We start from the raw sequence: 19,426 nt of genomic DNA, 5'->3' as shown, positions 1-19,426 counted from the left end.
ATCTTTGGGAATGAGTGTCTCAGTTGCAATCTGAAATCAACACCACCTTCATCTTGAACCACTCCTTACATGAAAGTGGAGATACAGGGGTTGCAGAGAGAGGACAGCTGATCTTAGGGTTTGGCTTACTGTCTGTTGGTCTATAAGTCATTGTGAATTCTCACGTGGTGAATTACTGGTAGGCATCCTCCTTTCGGGTGCCAAAGTTGTTTGATCTGTTGAAATTCTAGATGCAATATTCGCTTTTCAAAATACAAGAATGTGACAGAAACAATGAAGGAAACAGAGATTTGGAAACCTTGACCTGAGTGAGGACGCCTTTCAGTCTTTCATAAATGGGCCTCATTTCAGTGTCTTGAGCCTTTTATTTTCTCCACGGTTTTCCTCATTTAACCTGTGGGTCTGAGTGTGTGCTGTATATGTGTGTGTGCTTACCGCACATGAGGAATGTTGAAGGACACAAAAGGGTTCAAAAGTGACGAGACAAAGTCCGTCCAGGGCACTCTTGTCATCTCTATACACCAGTGGTTCTCCAGTGGTGAAGTTACCGAAGGACATTCCCCAATTCATATCCACACCATGTATTTCTGTAGTTGATGAATAGCTGTGTCAGGTATGAAAGATTCTTCTTCAAATATGTATAAATGCAGTGGTTTAAAGATACAGAATCCTTTTCAGCATCATTGAATTTCTAGACACCTTAGAAAATATTTGATTAATAACAAGTATAAGCAATGGTCATAATATCTTAATATTTCTTCATATTTTAAAAGGCTGCCCATTCTTAAAATGTTAGAAACCACTGCACTGCAAGACATAGGAGATTAAATATTTCCTCTGTTCCTATCAGTCAGCAATGGAATACCTTAATGTGTGTTGATCTGACTTGGTTACTTGAAGTGACAGAGCTAGGGGGTGTCACTTGGAACAACTACTGTGAAGGGCAATCTGACAGACTCTTTTAAAATTAAATGAACATATACTATTCCACTTCAAAATATCTTCCCTAAAGAAACACAAGTGTACACAAGAAGGCACTGCGACATTTTATGCAACAGAGAAGAATTGGAAAAAAACCGAAGTGTTTATCAATAAGAAAATGGTTCACCTGTGAGGTCCTGTACAGTAGGTGACAGGAATAGTGGTATATCTTTGTGAATTGATTTAGAAAGTCATCACCTATATTGTTTAATTAATTGCAAAATAACTATGTATACCATGTCTGTAAAAAAAAAAAGAATAGCAAGATTGCAAATCCAAGTTTGACAGATAGTTTGGTTTGGTTACCCAGTTCATTATTCCAAGTGGCACTGTGATTATCAACATAAAATCTATAAATCTGTATTCAGTATAGATTTAACTATACTTCTTTTTCATTCCCTCTGGGTCTTTCATGCTCCTAAACATGTAATACAATCAGCCTCTACCCTTCCATAAAAATGGTTATTACTTTTCCTTATTCTATTTTTAAACATGATTTCCTGATAAGAGATCTTATTTTGTTAACAAAATACTATTGCTAGCATTTTTACTTGAAAACTTTAAGGCTGTACTAGAGTCTCAAATCAGAAAACAGCAAAATGGAAAAAAGACAAAATGAAGGGAAATAGGGCAAGATTCCTCAAATTCTGGGAAACATGAGATAAAACAGAACAAAGCAACATAGACTGTAGATGAAATTACAGTCAGCATTCTGACAGCGTTTCACAAGTCTTAAGAAATATTTCACAGGGATGATGGGGTGTGGGGACACCAGGACAAGATGACCCCCAGTGTCCTGCTCTAGCATCTCCCTATGCAAGCTTCGGCCACTTCCTCTTTCTCTCATGTAGAATGCATTTAGATCATCCCAGTAAAGACCCTGATTCCTCAGTGATTTCCTTATTTGCCATGCCTGCAATACTCTTACTTATTTGAACTTTCTATCTAAAAGGCACAGCATGTGATATGATTATCTTGTTATTTGAATATACTGAGACTGTAGAGCTCTTGTGGTAAGGACTGAAAAGGTCTTTGGTGTAAAAGCCACAGCATTCCAAGAGAGTTTTCCCAATGCATAGATCTGTTTTTTCTTATAATATAACACCAGAACTTCTAAGCAGTGGTTCTGGGGATGGAAGAAAAGCCAGTCCCCTCTGCTTTTCCCATACCACTGACATAATCAAATAACATCATGTAATTTTTATGGGCTTTTGAGATTGTTTAACACTTATTCATAGACACACACACACACACACACACACAAAATCATCTCCTCCCAAATATATAATGAACCATTTTGCTACCAGTGGCACTGGCCCTCCTGCAGGAAGGCCAGTCATTCCTTTCTCCAAATGTCCGCCAAGAGATGAGCAAAGGCAGTTACAGAGAAACGAAGCTTGATACCCACAGTAAACCCTCGTACACCCAGCGTGGGTGGGGAAGTCATGGATTCTGGTCAGATATTTTTTTTTAATAGAGGAGCTTTACATTTCATTTGTGCATTATCTGGGGTTTTTTTATTAATGCATTTGATTAAAATTCTAATAAATGTAGTTTGATCTTTCTCAGATGATTCAGAGGAACTTTAAGTCCCACACTGTCCCTGAATTCATGTGGGAACATTAGTTGTCTCTGTCGCTGAGGAATCCCTGGACTAGTTAATGCTAGCATCTGCTGCAGCTTCCCAGAAGGAACAAATGGATTTTTATTACAGTCCAGTGGGTGGTTCACTATGATTTTTACTAGTCAGCAGCCTTTCAAATAATGTTTAAATCTGATATATAGAAAATTAGAAATGCTAACATTTGCCTTTAACTGAAGCATGAAATAGATAGAGATTGTGCTACCATTTGGATATACTGAGGATGTTGTGTCCTTGTGTGCCTTTTTGGACAAATTCTGCTTATGGTGAAATTAGCACACAGGCACACTATTGGTGTTACATACCTTTCCAAGAGCCATTTGTCAATGTGTATGAAAAGCCTTTAAAATGAGGAACTCTTAAACTCAGAAGTTCTAACTTCTGAGGATATTTTCTAGAGAAGTATTTGAACAAGTGGTAAAATTGTAACTGTAATTATGTCCTTTGCAGCACTGTTTGTAAGAAAATAAAGTTGGACAAATCTTAACTTCCCACAAGCAGAAAATAAAATAGATCATATATATCCATATAATTAGTATGTACATCCATAGATAGAATACAGTGTTGCTGTTGGCAATGGTACTTTGCTAATGTGCTTTAAATAGTCGTCACTAAAGTAAACTAGAAAAACTGCTTACAAAATGATATGCTTAACATGATCCCACTTTGTTAAAAATAAAAACTTGTGTGCATGCCTAGGAAGATGTTGGATAGAATACATTGAATATTAGTCATGTTCATATCTAAATGGTGTGATCAGGAGCTGATTTTTACTTTCTCTTCCTTACCTTCTGCATTGTCTGATCTAAGAAAATAATAAGTGTATGTTCCTTCTGGAATCAGAAAAGAATAAGCAGTTATGTTCTCTTCAATTCTGAAAGAAAAGTAATTAAAGCTGGGGCAGTAGTGTGAAGGGTGAGCCGCTGGGAGAAGGGCCTAAAGGCTAAGAAACTACTGTTTGCCTTGCACGCTAAGGACTGATGTAGGGAATCTCATAGCTGAAGCATTTCCACACATGTTCAAGTCATTCGGCAAGGACACCATTTCACTTATAAAATCAACTGATCCGTCATTGAACCAGCAACGGGGAGTGTTGTGACTCAAAATATCACGGGACCATTTTGGCTCCTGTTTTTAACTGTGAAAACAATGTTAATATGTTTCTTTATTAATGGTAATTAAAAATCCTTGAAAGTCTAGCTCTGGGACATGTGTATCCTAAGCAAGTGGCCACAGTATGGATGGAGAGTGATTGTAAAGTTCACGCCATACCGTGTGAGAAGAGGTAGGAGAGACAGGGAGATGGTCTAGTTGTTCGGGCCACTCCTCTGAGGAGAAATCTAAGCTGAAGCAAGGTTGGGTGTGTCCTGGCTCAGCTAGATGACAAATTTGTTCATGTCAGATCTAAAAGCCAGCAGCACCCAGCCGTGAAGCACGCTGGGTCGGGGGGGAGGAAGAAGATGGTAACATCTCAAATTGTTCAGGTATAGGGGGGAATTCAGGGCTTCAGGTGGGATTTCATTTTAGAAAGGGGGGAGTTTTGTTTTTAGCATAGGCTGTCTCATATGGAGCTTTTGTATCTCTTGCTTGTCTTGGAAAAGGAAGGTCTCAAGTAATAGCCAAGACTTAGTGGCTGATCCAAAGATGTAGAAGAGCAAATTACGGCTTTATGTTTGATTAGTTTGGGAAGCAGTCATTGAGAACTCATTCTCCCTGCTGTGGTTAAAGCTGTCCACTGAGAAAAAAGCCAAAGGAATGTTAGGCCAAGGATCTGAAGACTGAGGCCAAACTGCTGGGAAGGGATTTTGATCGCAAACTACAATATGATTGAATTAGAAAGGAACATTCGAATCATGTCATGCCACCACCTAAACTCAGCAAGTCTAAATTCCTCTTTCCTCACAAAGCAGCTCCTCAACTGAACTTTCCTAATAACAACAAAAATACTACACCGTAGAATGCCTCATCATGGCATAGCCAAGATTTCATTTGATTGTCACACACTTACAGGCAAGGAAATTGAACTCAGGTTAATGAACGGGCCGCGTGCTAGTAGGAGCAGCTCTAGAAACTAGGTTTGCTGAGCCCTCACCTACTCAGCCTTTAACCATATCCCACTGCACTTCTCTCCATATTTGTGGAAATAAACCAGTCAGTTTTACAGAATTAGTAAGTGACATTTTATTTATATTGGCATTAGAGTATTGCAAGATTTTAGTAGGTATGAGGTCAGATTTTCTGAAGTAGCAAAGAACAAACTAACCAATCTTCAGAATTATTCATCTTGTTTTTTATAAGATACCTGGATGAAAACGTGCATGGCATTCATATTCCTAAAGTCATAAGACAGAAATAGATGAACTAAAGCACCAGATCTAAGCCTAAAATTGCCTAATTTATAAACCTAACATCAGCAAACCAACATTGGTTTATTAGATTCATACCGTTGGTATCAGTTGTACAAGCTCTGCTATTTTGCTTTCTTTCACTTGTAAATTATTTTAGCTTTGTCACTGTATCAGAATTATGAGCTGAAACCTTTGTATGTCTAGATTTCTGTTTGTAGATATACATGTAACATTGTAATAAAAGCACTTTAAGTCTCGGAGGTAAAAAGCAGCAAGCTGATACAGTGCAGCTTCGTTCCAGCCCATGGACCCATCAGGCCAGCCTGCCCCTGGGCCAGCCAGCACTACCCAGACCTTTACACTCTCCGTCTCCAAAAGCATTCCTCTTCAGAAGTAGCCAGGTTCCCATGCAGGCCCTTTCCTCTTGAGTTTGGGTACGTGTAGCTCCCCATTATTTGGGAATACGCTATTAAGGGAAAGTAACATAGTGATATTGATTGTATAATGTCCCTACATAGGCATGTGCATCAGATGAAACTATAAAAGCTGAAGAGCCTATGTGCATATGAAGCCCTTTGTGCCTCGTCCACCAGCCCCAGTCCTCAGGTTCCCCTGTAATTACACTCCTGCAGGCTACCGTCATGAGCTCAGTGTTTGGGTGATGAGACACTAAAGCATGTGTAGAGCAGAAGACGCAGTCCGAGAGGGAGCCGTACCAACTGTGAAGCCACCTGGCAGGTGTCAATAACACCTCCTGTCTCCAGTTAAAAGGAACTGTAAGGAAAAAAATAAAATCCAAACAAAGAGGATGTGCTCCTCTTGATTTTAATTAGCTATTTGAGCTTACTAATGCCAAAGTCCTGGTTCGGTAACTTGATTCTTTTCTGTCCTTTGTGACAATGTCTACACATAATTCATACAACATGCTGAGTCTTTTTAATAAGTGTGTTGATTATTTTTCATTCAAGTCTTGGATTTCTGCTTCTAATTCTTACATGCTAGTTGAGAAATCTAATCAGCTTAGTAAGAAATCTGAATATGCTAATATGATCTCCAAAGGCAGCCTGCTTTTGTGTAGATTTCTTTGGTTTAAACGATTACTTGATTATTGTAAGTAATCCTCTGTAGTTATTAGACTAAGGCTTTTCAGATCCTTAGAAGTTTGAAAACTTGTCAGATCAAGCCTCTCAATTAGGGAACAGAACCACGGGTTTAGAACTCTGAGTGGTTAGGTTCAGAAGAGGACTCGGGACTGATCCTGCCGAGATGCTGGTGAAGATGGTCTGCAGCTGGCATGCTCAGGGGGTCTCCTTTGTGTCATTGCAGAATCGCCTACCAGAGGAACGACGACGATGAGGAAGAGGCCGCCCGGGAACGGCGCCGCCGAGCCCGGCAGGAGAGGCTGCGGCAGAAGCAAGAGGAAGAATCCTTGGGGCAGGTGACCGACCAGGTGGAGGTTAATGCCCAGAACAGGTACCGTACTCTTCGCCATGGAGAATGTTCCTAAGTTGCTTCTTAGCCTGTCTGATGAATGGAATGTGTTGGGCAAAGCATTCCTTCTCAGCCCTACTCAACTCTTTTTCAGTCTAGCATGTTTAATTATTTTGTGGCCATTGTAGGGCAACGAGTTGGATTGGACCGTCAGTCAAACTGATTCAGACGTTGAGACACCACTTCTCCCACCATCCCATCCACTAAACACACCACAAGTGAAGGATTTTGTTCTATTGTATCATCCAGTAATTTTTATTTATGAAATATGGTGGGTTATATCTTTAAAGGAGGACTGCTATTTATATTCATTCTTTAGGGTTATTGCTATCTGTTTTGAACTAAAGATTCATTGGTTTCCTAGTCCTCTGGGCCTACCAGAGCAGATAATACTTGAATTTTAAAAGGAGGCATGAATTGCAAATGTCTTATTTGTCCTGAATCCATATTGTCTGATAACTAGTAATCAGCAAAATGAAGAATCCATTTTTATTTAATGTAATTAGTCGAAGAAGCTTATGAGTTTATTATCACATTTTTTCCTATACAGGTCCTGGTAGAAATCAGGAAAGGCGAGAACACTTAAAAGGTTCAACTTCTTCAAAACGGGCTTTTACAAGTTCACACATTCAAGGTCGCACAGTTCACTATGCTAATAGCTAGCATATGTCATTTATATGCCCCAAGGTGTAGAAAAGATGAGGATATTTTGGGGGGAAAAAATGGAGAAAATGAATAATTTTTGATTTACAACTGCATACTGATTGAATATAATGAAGGCACCATATAAGATCCTGTATGTGGTTTTGGTTTTAGTTTGTTTTATTTTGTGTGTATTGGAAAGGCACTGTGGATAGTTTCTTTAATTCAATCTATCTAGAAAATTGAAAGGAAAGAGTTCTGGCCTCTTTAACGCATATTTGAGTGGATACACAGAAGGTTTCTAAAAGGATTCTTGAAAATGCTGGGAGACAGGATGAATTCAATAAGGAAACATACTGGTAAGGTGGGGAAATAGAGGCCTTGTCCCTTGGACAGTAGCTCCCAATTAGGGAGGAGGTATCGCGAAGAGCTGGTGGGTATGTTCTCTGGAGTTCATGACCTGGCTTTGAATCCCAACTTGCCTTTCACTAACTGTATTTCTTCAGTTAAACAGAAGTAAAAATTACACGCTTCTCTTAGGAATGTTGTAAATTTAAATGAGATAATAATGCATGCAAAATGCACATAATAAGCACCTAATTTTAACTATGGTCAGGGAGACAATATCCCAGTGATATCACACTCTGCATAGAGGAAGGCTGCATAGCCATTCACTGCCTTTTCTATTCTTGAGCTGATGGGGGAGGGGGAAAGGTGTTTAAAAATGACATTTTGAGGCCTTTCCTAAACCTGGCTATTAGTGAGGGATCAACAATGCTAAAAAAATTTACCAGTGGTCTGAAGTTTTCTTGCTTTTAAAATCTTGCTTCTGCTTGTGTTTCTTTTTTTTTTTACATGTTATTTTTATTAGCTATCTTATGCTATTGATCAAATACAAAGTTTTTTTTAATGAAGCATGTTCAGCTCTGAGAACATGTGATTAACGTCTGACATAATAATTAGCCACAAGAAGAGTAAGTGTTCTTCTTGAGCTAAACAACTCTAACCAGTACTCAACTTCGACTGGCAATTGCTACATGATTTACGAATAGGCAATGAAAGGTTCAGTAGAGTCTTCGGTTTCTCAACTCAAGGGTACTTTTATCTGGCTAGCATTATGGAATCAGGGGTACCTTTTAAATATTATTTGAGTTCAGTTGATCCAAATGCCTTACATATATATAGAGAGAGACTATTCCCTTAAATTCTAAACCATTTGTAATTTCAGGGAAATTTAATCCTTCTATATCTAATTCCTGGAGACAGTGGCCTGCAACAACAGCTAAGGCCAAGAAAGCTTAAAATCTAGCCTTTACCCTGCCATTTCTTGTTGTTAAATATGAAATGTGTTTTTCCAAAACTAAGTGAACTTGAACTTCAAAAGGGCCAAGTTTAGTATGAACCATGAAATTTAATGGAGTTTCTAAACATTGCAAAGACATAGCATTCCAACTGTGGTCACAGTTCCTGGTGTCACATGACTGGTTGTTTCTGCCAGTGGAGACCAACACCCCTGGCCTAGGCAGTGCCCAGTATACTGCAGCAGTGAGTGAGGTGATGGATATGGTACAGTTTGAGTTTTTGAGATTTTTCTTTTTAAACAAAACATCAAATTTAACTGTTCCTGTCTACTGTAGTAAAGAAGGGCAAAGGACCCTTTACTCATGGAAACGGTGACAAAGAATGTAGATGGTGTATATATGAGTTAGGGTAATGTCAGCTGCTATAACAATGAGCCCAATATTTTAGAAGTCTAATGCACATACCAGTCCTGCTTGGCTGTTTCTGACTAGTAAGTAGTCCTGTGACTCTTGTCAACTCCTGGGGCCTTATAATCTCTGATCTAGCCAGCAGACAGAGAGAGAGAGAGAGAGGGAACAGAAGGCACCTCTGGTCTAATTGTGTTGGCTGGGCACATCACATCTGCTCACATGCAATTAGAAATTATTGGTCACATGGCCCCACCAGGTGCCAGGAAGAAGGGAGGGTGGGAAGTATCAACTCTGACTGGCAGTCACTCACCTGACCCTGGAAGGAAGAGCATGAATGGCAGTGGGCAGTTAGGTGTTGCTACCATGGGGGGTGCGGGGTCACTGGCCACACTACACTACAATGTCCACGCCCTTCCTCTCAAAGCATTTTGTGTTCCCCAATGCAGCTCAGGAACTCTAGGTCACTGGGTCTTACGGGAAAATGCTATATGATACTAGAAGACGTCATTCATTACTTCAGTTTGGTCCTATCTTAGTTTGAGTTTCCCAAGAAGCAAATCCTGCAACAAAGATCTGAGCCCAAGTAGTTGATTTGTAAAGCAACCCCAGGAAACACCGGTAGTGGTGTGAGGAAGTGAGACAGGGAAGGGAAGGCAAGCAAATAAAGGTTTCATTGCCAAGCAAGTCACCCCTTTGGGAATCTGGAGCGTAACTCCACTGGGGACCCCTGAGCCGCACTCTGCACAGATGCCTCAGCGTTATCCAACTTGAAAGGTGCAGGGAGCCGAGGTAGTTACACACTAATGCTCAGCAATTTTTGTTTGAGGACCGCTCCCAGAGGCATTACCACCCAGAGCGCTTCTGGCATGTGGAGTAGACTCCAGTGACCAGGAAAGGCACCGGGCAAAGCTATGCATTTGCTGTCAGTTGAAAGCCAGGCAGGCGTGTACTCATATGGTAACATCCCAGGGGAGATACATGGGCCTGGAACGACCTGTATTTGCTCTAGTTCCATGCACGGGACAGCTACAAATTCAGCTGACTGGTTAATCAGCAAGCTGTCTTTGGTGTTTCTGTTGTCCAGTGTGCCCGACGAGGAGGTCAAGACAAGCAGCACGAACACTCAGGCGGAGGGCGGTGACGAGGCTGCGCTCCTGGAGCGCCTGGCTCGGCGGGAGGAAAGGCGCCAGAAACGCCTCCAGGAAGCGCTGGAGCGGCAGAAGGAGTTCGACCCAACAATAGCGGATGCAGGTTTGTCGCTCCCCGGCAGGAGGCTGCAAAACGACACAGCAGAAAATGACAGCGCAGAGAAGGAAGAGAAGAGCGAGAGCCACCGAGAAAGATACGAGATGGAAGAAACTGAAATAGTCACAAAGTCCTACCAGAAGAATGACTGGAGGGATGATGAAGGGAAAAAGAAAGACGAGAAAGAGAAGGAGCAAGAGGAAGAAGAGAAGCCAAAGCGCATCGAAGACAACCAGGTAGAGGTGACGGGAGAAGAGAACACAGCAGAAACAGTGGTGATGTCGTTGAAAAATGGGCAAGTCAGTGCAGAGGAGCGTGAAGTAGAGGAGGAGAGGGAACAGGGGGCCGATGAGATAACAACCCCCAGCGAGAAGCTAGAAGCAGAAGGAAGGGAAAGAGCCGAGGCAGAGAGGGTCAGGCTGGAGGCAGAAGAAAGAGAGAGAGTTAAAGCTGAACAAGAGCAAAAGATAGCAGAGGAGAAAGCAAGGATTGAAGCAGAAGAAAAGGCAGCTGCCCAAGAGAGAGAAAGAAGGGAGGCAGAGGAGAGGGAAAGGATTAGAGAGGAGGAGAGAAGAGCCGCAGAGCAGAGGGAGAGAGCGAAGGCTGAGGAAGAGGAGAAAGCTAAGGCAGAAGAGCAAAAACGGAAAAAGCAGCTAGCAGAGAAAAGAAGCGAGATGCAAGAGAAAAAGATAAAGGGGGAAAAGGTGGAAGAGAAAATAGAAGGGAAACAGGTAAATGGAAAGAAAGCACAAGAGGATAAGCTTCAGACAGCTGTCCAAAAGAAACAGGTACAGTAAACATTTTGCACCGAATGTGCGATGCCTGTGACTTACGAGAAATGTAATGCACCTCAAATTTGGGACTGAGGCACATTCCTACAGCCCCACGTGTTTGATCATTTGGCAAGCCATTCATTTTTTTAGGCCATAATGATATGCAAGCATGAAGCAATCAATCAATGGCTAAACAGTCCATCAACTGAATTTACCAGGAAAACCAGAGAGAAATTAATTGCTCTGTGCTTGGTTGTTATGAATGCCAGAAAAATGAATTAACTCAAGATGACACATGTGGTGGTGCTGCACTGACTTATGATTCCACACCTGCATCTAAACTCATTCCTGGTAACAGCTCACCTCTCTCCATAGGTCTACATGAGGCAAAAGGACCACAATGCCTCACCTCACCCAGGTGTTTGCATTTAATAAGATATTAAAAAGTTGGGGTGGGAAACTGACATAAATAATCTTTATGTCAGACTCTATCATTTAAAGAAGGTAAAAATAACCCCCTTCAAATCAACTGGTAATAAAGGAGGGAAAGAAGCCAGTTTAAACCTTTTATTAAAAATGTCAATACCATGATTTGCCATCATGTAGACCTGAGTTTCATGTAGACTTGCAGAAAGCCATTCATCTGAGGTGGCATCAATTTATAACCGACTGGTAATTCAGAGCATATATCTTGCTTCTTTTACCAGTGGGAGGCCACAGATAAATTCGTGTAGCCTGAGGAAGGGTGGAAATAGTGTTTGGGGGAGGAGATTTGGAGAGGAGCTGTTTGTAAGCCTCAAAACATTTTTTTCTGTCTGCAAGGCTGCACGAAAAGCACTGTCCCTAAACACTACCTGCACCCCCCCCCAAAAAAAAAAATAGACAAAAGAGACACCTGCATATGCATCTTTCCAGAGAGAGCTCTCTATCACTGCCTGCATTGTGCTGAAGTTGTCTTTCACTCCTCCTTTTTACAAGGGGCTCATGAGCACAGCTACAGTTGAGACAATCTGGAACAAAATGCACACACCCCACATGAGGTTTGTACACACGCACCAGGAGCACCATGTCATGCTAGATTTCAGTGAGTACGAGGGTAGCTGCATGAGAAAAACATTTTGGTGGGAAGAAAATATCCTATGTTGCTGTTTAGAACCACTGGCACCAAGGGTGATGTGAGCACTGAGATAGCAAAAGAGAAGTCACCCCAGGCCACATGCAGGATGACCTGAGCACCCCTTCACTTGGCTAAGCTAAAAAGAGCTTCTTTTAAACAAGTGACCTTAACCATTCTTGAAAATAACAAGGAAGAAGAAAAGGGGGTTAAAGTGCAAGCTAAAAGAGAAAAGACCCAAGAAGACAAGCCTACCTTCAAAAAAGAAGAGGTAAATATCATTGAGAAATAACTTGATCATAAAGCAACAGGCAGCAGCATTCCATGACATTTCTGGTCTGTTGGGCTCAAAATTATAATCTCTAGTCCAGTGTTTTTCAAGCCATGACTCATGATTCATTGAACGGTGAAATCAACTCAGAACATCTTGAAATTAGTTAATGTGTCAATTGGCATTTTAAAAAATGAAATAGCATGGAAAATATCAGAGGGCATTGTAGGTAAATGTTGCACATGTAGCCTGAAGAAGGGTGGAAATAGTGTGTGGGGGTGACGAGGGGGTATCCAAAAGCCTCAAAACATTTATAAATATGTGATATAAATTTTCCTTATTGTGGATCACGGTCAAAAGCTTGAAAATCACTGCTCTGATGAGTCCCTCCCGCTTTCTACTCTTCTCAGTGCTATTCTCTTTTCCTGGCACCATTCTACTTTCATTTCAATCATGAAATATTTCCAACTGGCTTTGATTAATAATTGAACTTTTCAAAGGAAAAACACCCCCACACATCTCAGTAGAAAATTTGATGAGCTGAAGATGATATTTGATTCTCAAAAAGAAAAGGTCGGCAAAATGTTCTGCATTGCATTTCCAAGGCACACACAGGTGCTAGTGCCAGGGTGTTTGACTGTAGGTAAGTAAGCGAGTCAGTGGGCCAGAGGCCGCTGCAGAAGGAACGTTACTCAGAATACCACATCAGAGAACCTGACCTTGTTTTAGCCGTGATGCTTATGTTAGCCCCAAATAATCCTAAAAATTCTGACACTCTAATGAATTCCAAGTACTTGAACGGGCTAAAACTAGGCTATCAAAGGTAAGAAGACCTGAATTAGTTTGCCCATAGGACTGGATTGTAAATATTGATGGCCAATTCAAATGAACTCTTGCTACATTTCTCTGCCCATTACGGCATATAATCAAGAAACAGAAAAATCTGTGTTTAGAATATAGATAACCAGATAAAATAGGCAGATAGTTATTTTCTTAAACATGTTTTTTGTAAGATTCAAGTCAAAAGTACAGGACCCTTAGTTCATCTTATATTTATTTTGCTTAAGATATATGTTCCTGCCTGCTTCCAGTAGAACTTGTGATGGCTGGGGAATGAAAACTGGGTGTGAACATTGCCCATTTAAAGGAAGGAGAAAACAGTAATGTTAAGAACTGAAAACTGAATTTGGCTCAAGAGAGGCAGCTGAGGAAATAGTTGAATATGTCGGGAAAAACTGTTCTCCTTTTGTAACAGAAGAACACCTACACATTCATCTACAAAAAATGAAAGTTACTTGGAACTAAACTCAAACAGAAATGTCCCACATGGGTTCTTCTATAAAGCTCATGTTTCATGGTGAATACGTTTAAGTACAGAGAGAAGAGGGCATGAAATCAGAGCTTGGAGATTAAGTTTGCATGGGGAAGGGATCGCTGAGAAGGCACTGGTTGGATTCTGTATTTAAATTTCAATTCAGTTCACTAAGACATGATCTGCTTTTAGTGACCAAGGCATCCCATGTCTATGTATTGTGTCCTTGAGGGGCTCCACAGCAGTCACCCACATCATCCTTTTGACTCTTTGTAGATAAGGCCCAAGGTCAATGATGTCCCTGATATGATGATTTCAGACCTGCCTCTTTCCCAGTTTGCTCTACAGCACATTCCAGTGTCTCACAACTTTTGGATTCTTTTTTCCAGATTAGTTATTCAACCCAAGCTAACAGCAGCAACAAAAAAAAATCTATCATTCCTGGTTGAAGATTACATATATAAATTACTAGCTGAATGATGAGTTCTCCCCCTGTCCAGCTAATTGTGTGGTTGCCTTATGTAGACAACTTTAAATCATATTTTACATGATTTAGCCATTTTCAACACCCTCCTCCTTTTCTTTTTCCTTTGGGGTTCCGGAAAGAAAGCCTTTCCTTCCAAGAAGGTTTGTAGGATCTGGTCAGCTACAAGTAAACACAAACATCACATGAGCCTTCTTAGAGAAAACATTTCCAGAAGTCACTCGAATACAAAAAACCTTCCCTTTGCAGTTTAGCTCTGTGGTGGTGGATTAAAGATGATCACCAGCCTTGAAACTTAACTTAGCTTTCTTTTTCTCCTCTTCCACTATAAAATTGCCTCTTTTTAGTTCTTCACCCAGACCTCTCTTTTTCTATTTGTGTTTGTTGTTTGTTTTTCCCCTGGCCTCTAACAGAAAAGCAGTTTCCAGTGGAGTTATTCATATAATATTGAAACTGATACTCATGCCATGTAGGCCAATTCTTCCCTAATGTTGGTATGCATGCAAATCACCTGGAATTGTATGAAATGCACAATCTGACTCCATGGGACCGAGCTTCCTAGTGAGGTCCGTGTTGCCTGTGGACCACTTCAGGAGCAAGAACATCCATGGGATAGACATTTGACCCAGAAAAGGGATTAAGGCTTCTGAATCTAACAGTGCATTAATCCTGATTTGAAAACTATAATTTGCACCAGTACTTGTTGCTATTCTGGAATCAAATAATGCAAAACAATATACTACAGAGATGACAGCTCTGTCCTTTTTGGATTTGCTCACTTGGCCTTTTGAGCGTCTGTCTGGCACAAGGTATGGCACAGGAATCACACACCCATGTGTTTATCCCATTCAACATCCCAAATATCCAGTTTTATCCAAAGGAGTGCATTAGGCCAGAGCCTTGCACGTGATAATGTTACCTGCATCTAAGCACATTAACTCTTTCAGAGTACTTGGCTGCATAAGAATCCATCAGCACAGATTTTCCGCAGGGTAACACTCTGACCTGTCTGATTTAGTGCTTCTCTCAAGGGGCTCAGAATCCCATGAGCTTGAGTTGAATCTACTATAGAATCGAATCCGCTGCTTAAAATAAAACTTAGAGGCATTATGAAGTTAATTTTATTCATCTCCCAGAAAAAGACAATGATTTGCAAACTCAAACTATCACTATTGCATTGGGAATTTTTCTAAAGAAGTCTTCCAAAGAGAAAATAAGCATGCCATCCACCCTGATGTCAGTAAAGGCAGAGCTTGAAAAAAAAGGGGGATTTTTCTTCTGTTAGGCATGTATTGTTTTAAAAATCTATTTTACACACATTTTTGGTCAGTAAATCAGATAATACATTTTGGGAGAAAGGAAATAACTCAGACAAGAGTAGATCTTGGCTGCCCCTGCCTGCCCAATGAACACTGACTCATTATTGGTCAGGAACAGCCACTGAGGAGCTGCAGTCAAGCTGTAGGGCAGGCCAGGGGCTTCCTTCCCTTCTCTGTAACCTCTCATAACAAACGAGGAGTCAAGAGGGAAATGACGGGATTAAAGAATTAGGAAGCAATCATCTAGCCCAACCATCTCTTTTCAGGTAACATCCCAGAGAAGCTAGGTGACAATCAAAGTAACATAGAACTTTGTTGACATCACTGGAACTAAGACTCAGGTTTCCAGATTTGCAGGCAAAGCTCTCAGAACAGCACAGCTACAGCCCCCCTCTCCAGCAAGTCCAAGGGATGGCCTTGGTATATACCCCTCAGAGAGAGACTAGAGTCTGAACTAATTAGGGCAACATAGTAGTAAACGGTCCATCTGTAGTAACTCAGTCAAATAACCTCCAAAGAAGGCAATCAGGCAAAGGGCTTTTGAAGGCTCATCAGTAAAGAGAAAAAAAAAGATTACTCTTCTTAGTAAAACAAGCGCTTCGGGAATAAATTTCAGAGGGTATCTACAGACTTGCTGAAAAGAGGTGAGTGGTCAGGAGACCATCCCGGGCAGCACCTGAAGCCCTAAGTCCTTAGGCCCTACCCTTCCTTGGCAGGTTTTTTTTAGAATGTTGGTGCTTTGACACTGTTTGTCTTGAAAAGACCAGTAGTGAACCTCCCTGTTTCACACTTACCTTTAAAGTGGGTGAGATGATATTGGTAAAATAATGTGAACCCTCAAGAAAGCTCTCTAAATTCAGTTCTGAAATAATCTGTCTCATTTAGTGTGAGGAACTCGTAGCACAAAACTGATAAAGAAAGCTAAAGCCACTCTCCATGTATCTCCTTCCTCTGTCTCCTCCAACAATCACAAAACCACTTCTGGAGACCAAATTTTTACCTGTAGTAGAAGCCGAGGTAAACCCTGGAATTTTTCCTATTCCATTGTAGCATTAGTGGCTTAAGTGACCACCAACATGGCCTCTGGGTCATCCCCCTAAAAGTAGGGCTATTATATCTTTTGTCCTCAGGACCCTCGTTATCATTTGATTAAAATACAAGGGTGCTTTTCCTCTAGCATCTGCCAAAATTACGTTGGCAGATCTAGCCAGCTTGGGGGGTTCCCTGTTCTTTCCTCCTCAACACATTCATGTCCTTCTCAAAGACACACATTTCATCCAAGGATAAAAACTGTCTGAGCAACCTGGCCTTCCCCCTGTAAGTCCGCCCTGATCATCATTCTTCCCTGGGGAAGCTGCGAACAGCTACTTTTAAGTGCAGTTTCCAGAAATGATAGTTGACAAATAGTAACATCTCAACCGCTCTTGAAATAAGACCTCAGTGAAATCAGAGATGATCTTGATTTCCTCAGATTGGGGTCAAGGTGTCTGTTCAGGGGCTAAGGACCACAGCTCACGCTGAGAATTTCCTCTGACCCCAGCTCTACCACATCGTTCTCCAGGGGTTTGTGTTACTTCCGAGTTTTCTGGCTTCCTAACAATTTGGGATCTTATTTGGTGATGCCAAAACCTAATGAGATTTTTATCATGATGTTTCTTCCTCATGTGTACTGTTGGTTAGATCAAAGATGAGAAGATTAAAAAGGATAAAGAGCCCAAAGAAGTTAAGAGCCTCTTGGATGGAAAGAAGGGATTTACAGAAGTGAAGTCACAGAATGGAGAATTCATGACCCACAAACTCAAACACACCGAGAATACTTTCAGGTAAGAAGCAGGGATTATTTAACAATGACTGTGTTCACATGTGGGAAAAAAAAAAAACCAGTCTCCCCATCCTGTGCCTCCAGACAGAAACGTGCTAAGCAGGCCACATAGTTCTGTGGTGAAGTCATTGGCCATTGTCTTAGAGATACCCAGTCAGCAGGTCAGGCTATCAATCACTAACAAAACGAGCAGTCATTGCTCAGACAGGGTTTAATCTGCTTTTCCCATTATTTAACAAGGCAGATCCTGCTTGGTGTCCATGTTTGTCCCCAATTTAATATACTCCTGTAAAATCAGTTTATTAGGAAACATGAGTGAGGTTAATATCATTGATTCATTCTCTGTATGGTCCAGCCAACTTCCTAAGAGAAGCTTCTTAGTACCATCTTCAAGAATTGTAAATAAATGGGGCATAAAACTAAGATTGTTCTGTGACCAAATGCTTGGGAAATAACAGGTTAAACAGATGATCATATCAAGTTAATCAGATCTCTCTACCTCAGGACTTTGAGAGCACATGATGTTCCCTGGCACTGGGAATCCCTAAGAGGGAGAAAGAAGGCACAGGGCTAGGGCTCCATTTAAAACACTTTGGAAAACCCTCTTGCACAGCTTCAGCGTCCTCTCCTCACCTCACCCCCACCCCACCCCCCATCATGTTGAATATCTGGGCAGTTAGAAGAGTACATGCAGGTAAATCTTCACATCTAGATACACTCAATACTGAGAACTCCCCACCAGTTACGTAGAAGGACTCAAGTTGCAGAAGCCTGCCCTAGACACCTGGCTACATGGTTCTCAGTGCCCGCTTCCTGCACACACCCTGCTCCCAACCGCTTGCACCAAATTCCAACCTCTGTTAGGTCGCTGGCTGCTGTGCCAGATTTTCTGGAAAAGAATCTTGGGTCCCTGAAACATAGATTCCCATGAGGTTATTCTTTGGCAGCAGCCTTGCCTGTAGACCCTGTTTTTCTGAACACTCCAAATAAGAAAGTCCCTAAGCAGTTGTGTAGAAGCTGGACATCCTCCTTACACTAAAGCCTTTGTAACATTCAGAAACAAGCAGAGCTTTTAGAGCTACTGGACATTTTTGGCTTCTCAAAGAAGCTAAGATGGGCAAATATAATTGCCCCCAAATAATTCCGCCTTGCAAAATTTTGAGCAGAAACCTAGTCACATTCACCCAAAGGAGAGCCTAAAGCATGCATATGGAAGAAAAAGTGTGCATGAAAAGCCTATGTAAACTGTGTAGGAGTAACAAGTGTTGAACCTATAGATGTTACTTGGGATTGGCAAAAAAGTAGAATTTAAGTAGACAATTAAGAATTTGTTAGGGATTCACAGAAAAATCTAGAAATCCAATTGATGTAGGCTGGTAAATGGAGACCAAAGCTTGCTGAAGTGCCAGTAGTTTAAGATTTTAAAGTCCTTGAGCAGTGTCAGGTTCATGCAAAATATCCAGTGAATATTACCTAACCATGTTATTTTGATAGTTTATGTTTTGTTGGTATGAGTATGTTTTTGTTAAGAGAAATAATGCCTAAAAAATCTGTCGGTGGTGAGAAGTTTGGTTAACAATTAGCAAACTTGCTAACCAGCCTTAGTCAAAGCTCACATTAATAATTAACAAGCCCATTGTGTGGAAATCTAGAGAGCTGGGTAATTTCACAGAGAAAAGTCACAAGGGATGGCAACAGTTTGGGCACTGAGAGCCTTGAATGGACTCTTGCCTGAAGTTTTCCATCTATGGGCAGAAAATACGACACAAATAAGCTGCCACCATACTATTAGTTTCTTTTTAGCTGCCAACATATGTTTAGTTTTAGTTTCACTTAGATTTTGATGTTGATAGATGCAGAGATGCCTGGTTTTGCTCCATATAGTTATAAAGTGAGGAGCTGAGCAGGGATAAGAGCTTCTATTTAGATTAGCCCAGTGCCTGCTGACCTAACTGAACACAATCTGTGTTATTCATGGTGAAAGCTCTGATGTTCATCTTAACATACATCTAAGGAAGCCAAGGAGAGGGGAGAGAACTTTCTGGAAGAAATGTCCATGTTAGAGGTACCCTAATGCCAAGGTTGTGCAACATATCTGAGCAGAGGTGATATGGACAAAATTCTTACTCCTGTTTTGAACATAGCTTCTTATGTTTGACTTAATTACTGCCTCCTTTGATACTCCTGTTTTCTTATAACTAGATTTTCTCTAAAACATGATATAAAAATCTCAATTCAGTGAGCAAGTGATAGAGATAGCAAATTATACC

At 41.0% G+C, this 19,426-nt stretch overlaps 1 protein-coding gene across 12 annotated transcripts in view; it reads left to right on the top strand.

Moving 5' to 3' along the window:
- Positions 1–19,426, top strand: part of CALD1 (caldesmon 1) — a 183,319-nt gene that overhangs the window by 140,118 nt on the left and 23,775 nt on the right. For 6 of the 12 annotated variants that reach the window (XM_037019671.2, XM_037019672.2, XM_073238419.1 and 3 more), the window contains 4 exons: positions 6,298–6,444; positions 9,901–10,849; positions 12,142–12,219; positions 17,015–17,157. In XM_037019671.2, the coding sequence (XP_036875566.2) occupies positions 6,298–6,444; positions 9,901–10,849; positions 12,142–12,219; positions 17,015–17,157 (1,317 nt within the window). The remainder of the gene's footprint in view (positions 1–6,297; positions 6,445–9,900; positions 10,850–12,141; positions 12,220–17,014; positions 17,158–19,426) is intronic. The other 6 variants (XM_017659379.3, XM_017659380.3, XM_073238424.1 and 3 more) reach the window with 3 other exon arrangements.

The sequence above is a fragment of the Manis javanica genome, chromosome 6 (genome assembly GCF_040802235.1).
Source record: "Manis javanica isolate MJ-LG chromosome 6, MJ_LKY, whole genome shotgun sequence".
NCBI classification, from domain to species: domain Eukaryota; kingdom Metazoa; phylum Chordata; class Mammalia; order Pholidota; family Manidae; genus Manis; species Manis javanica.
This window is presented reverse-complemented; position numbering and strand designations above follow the sequence as displayed.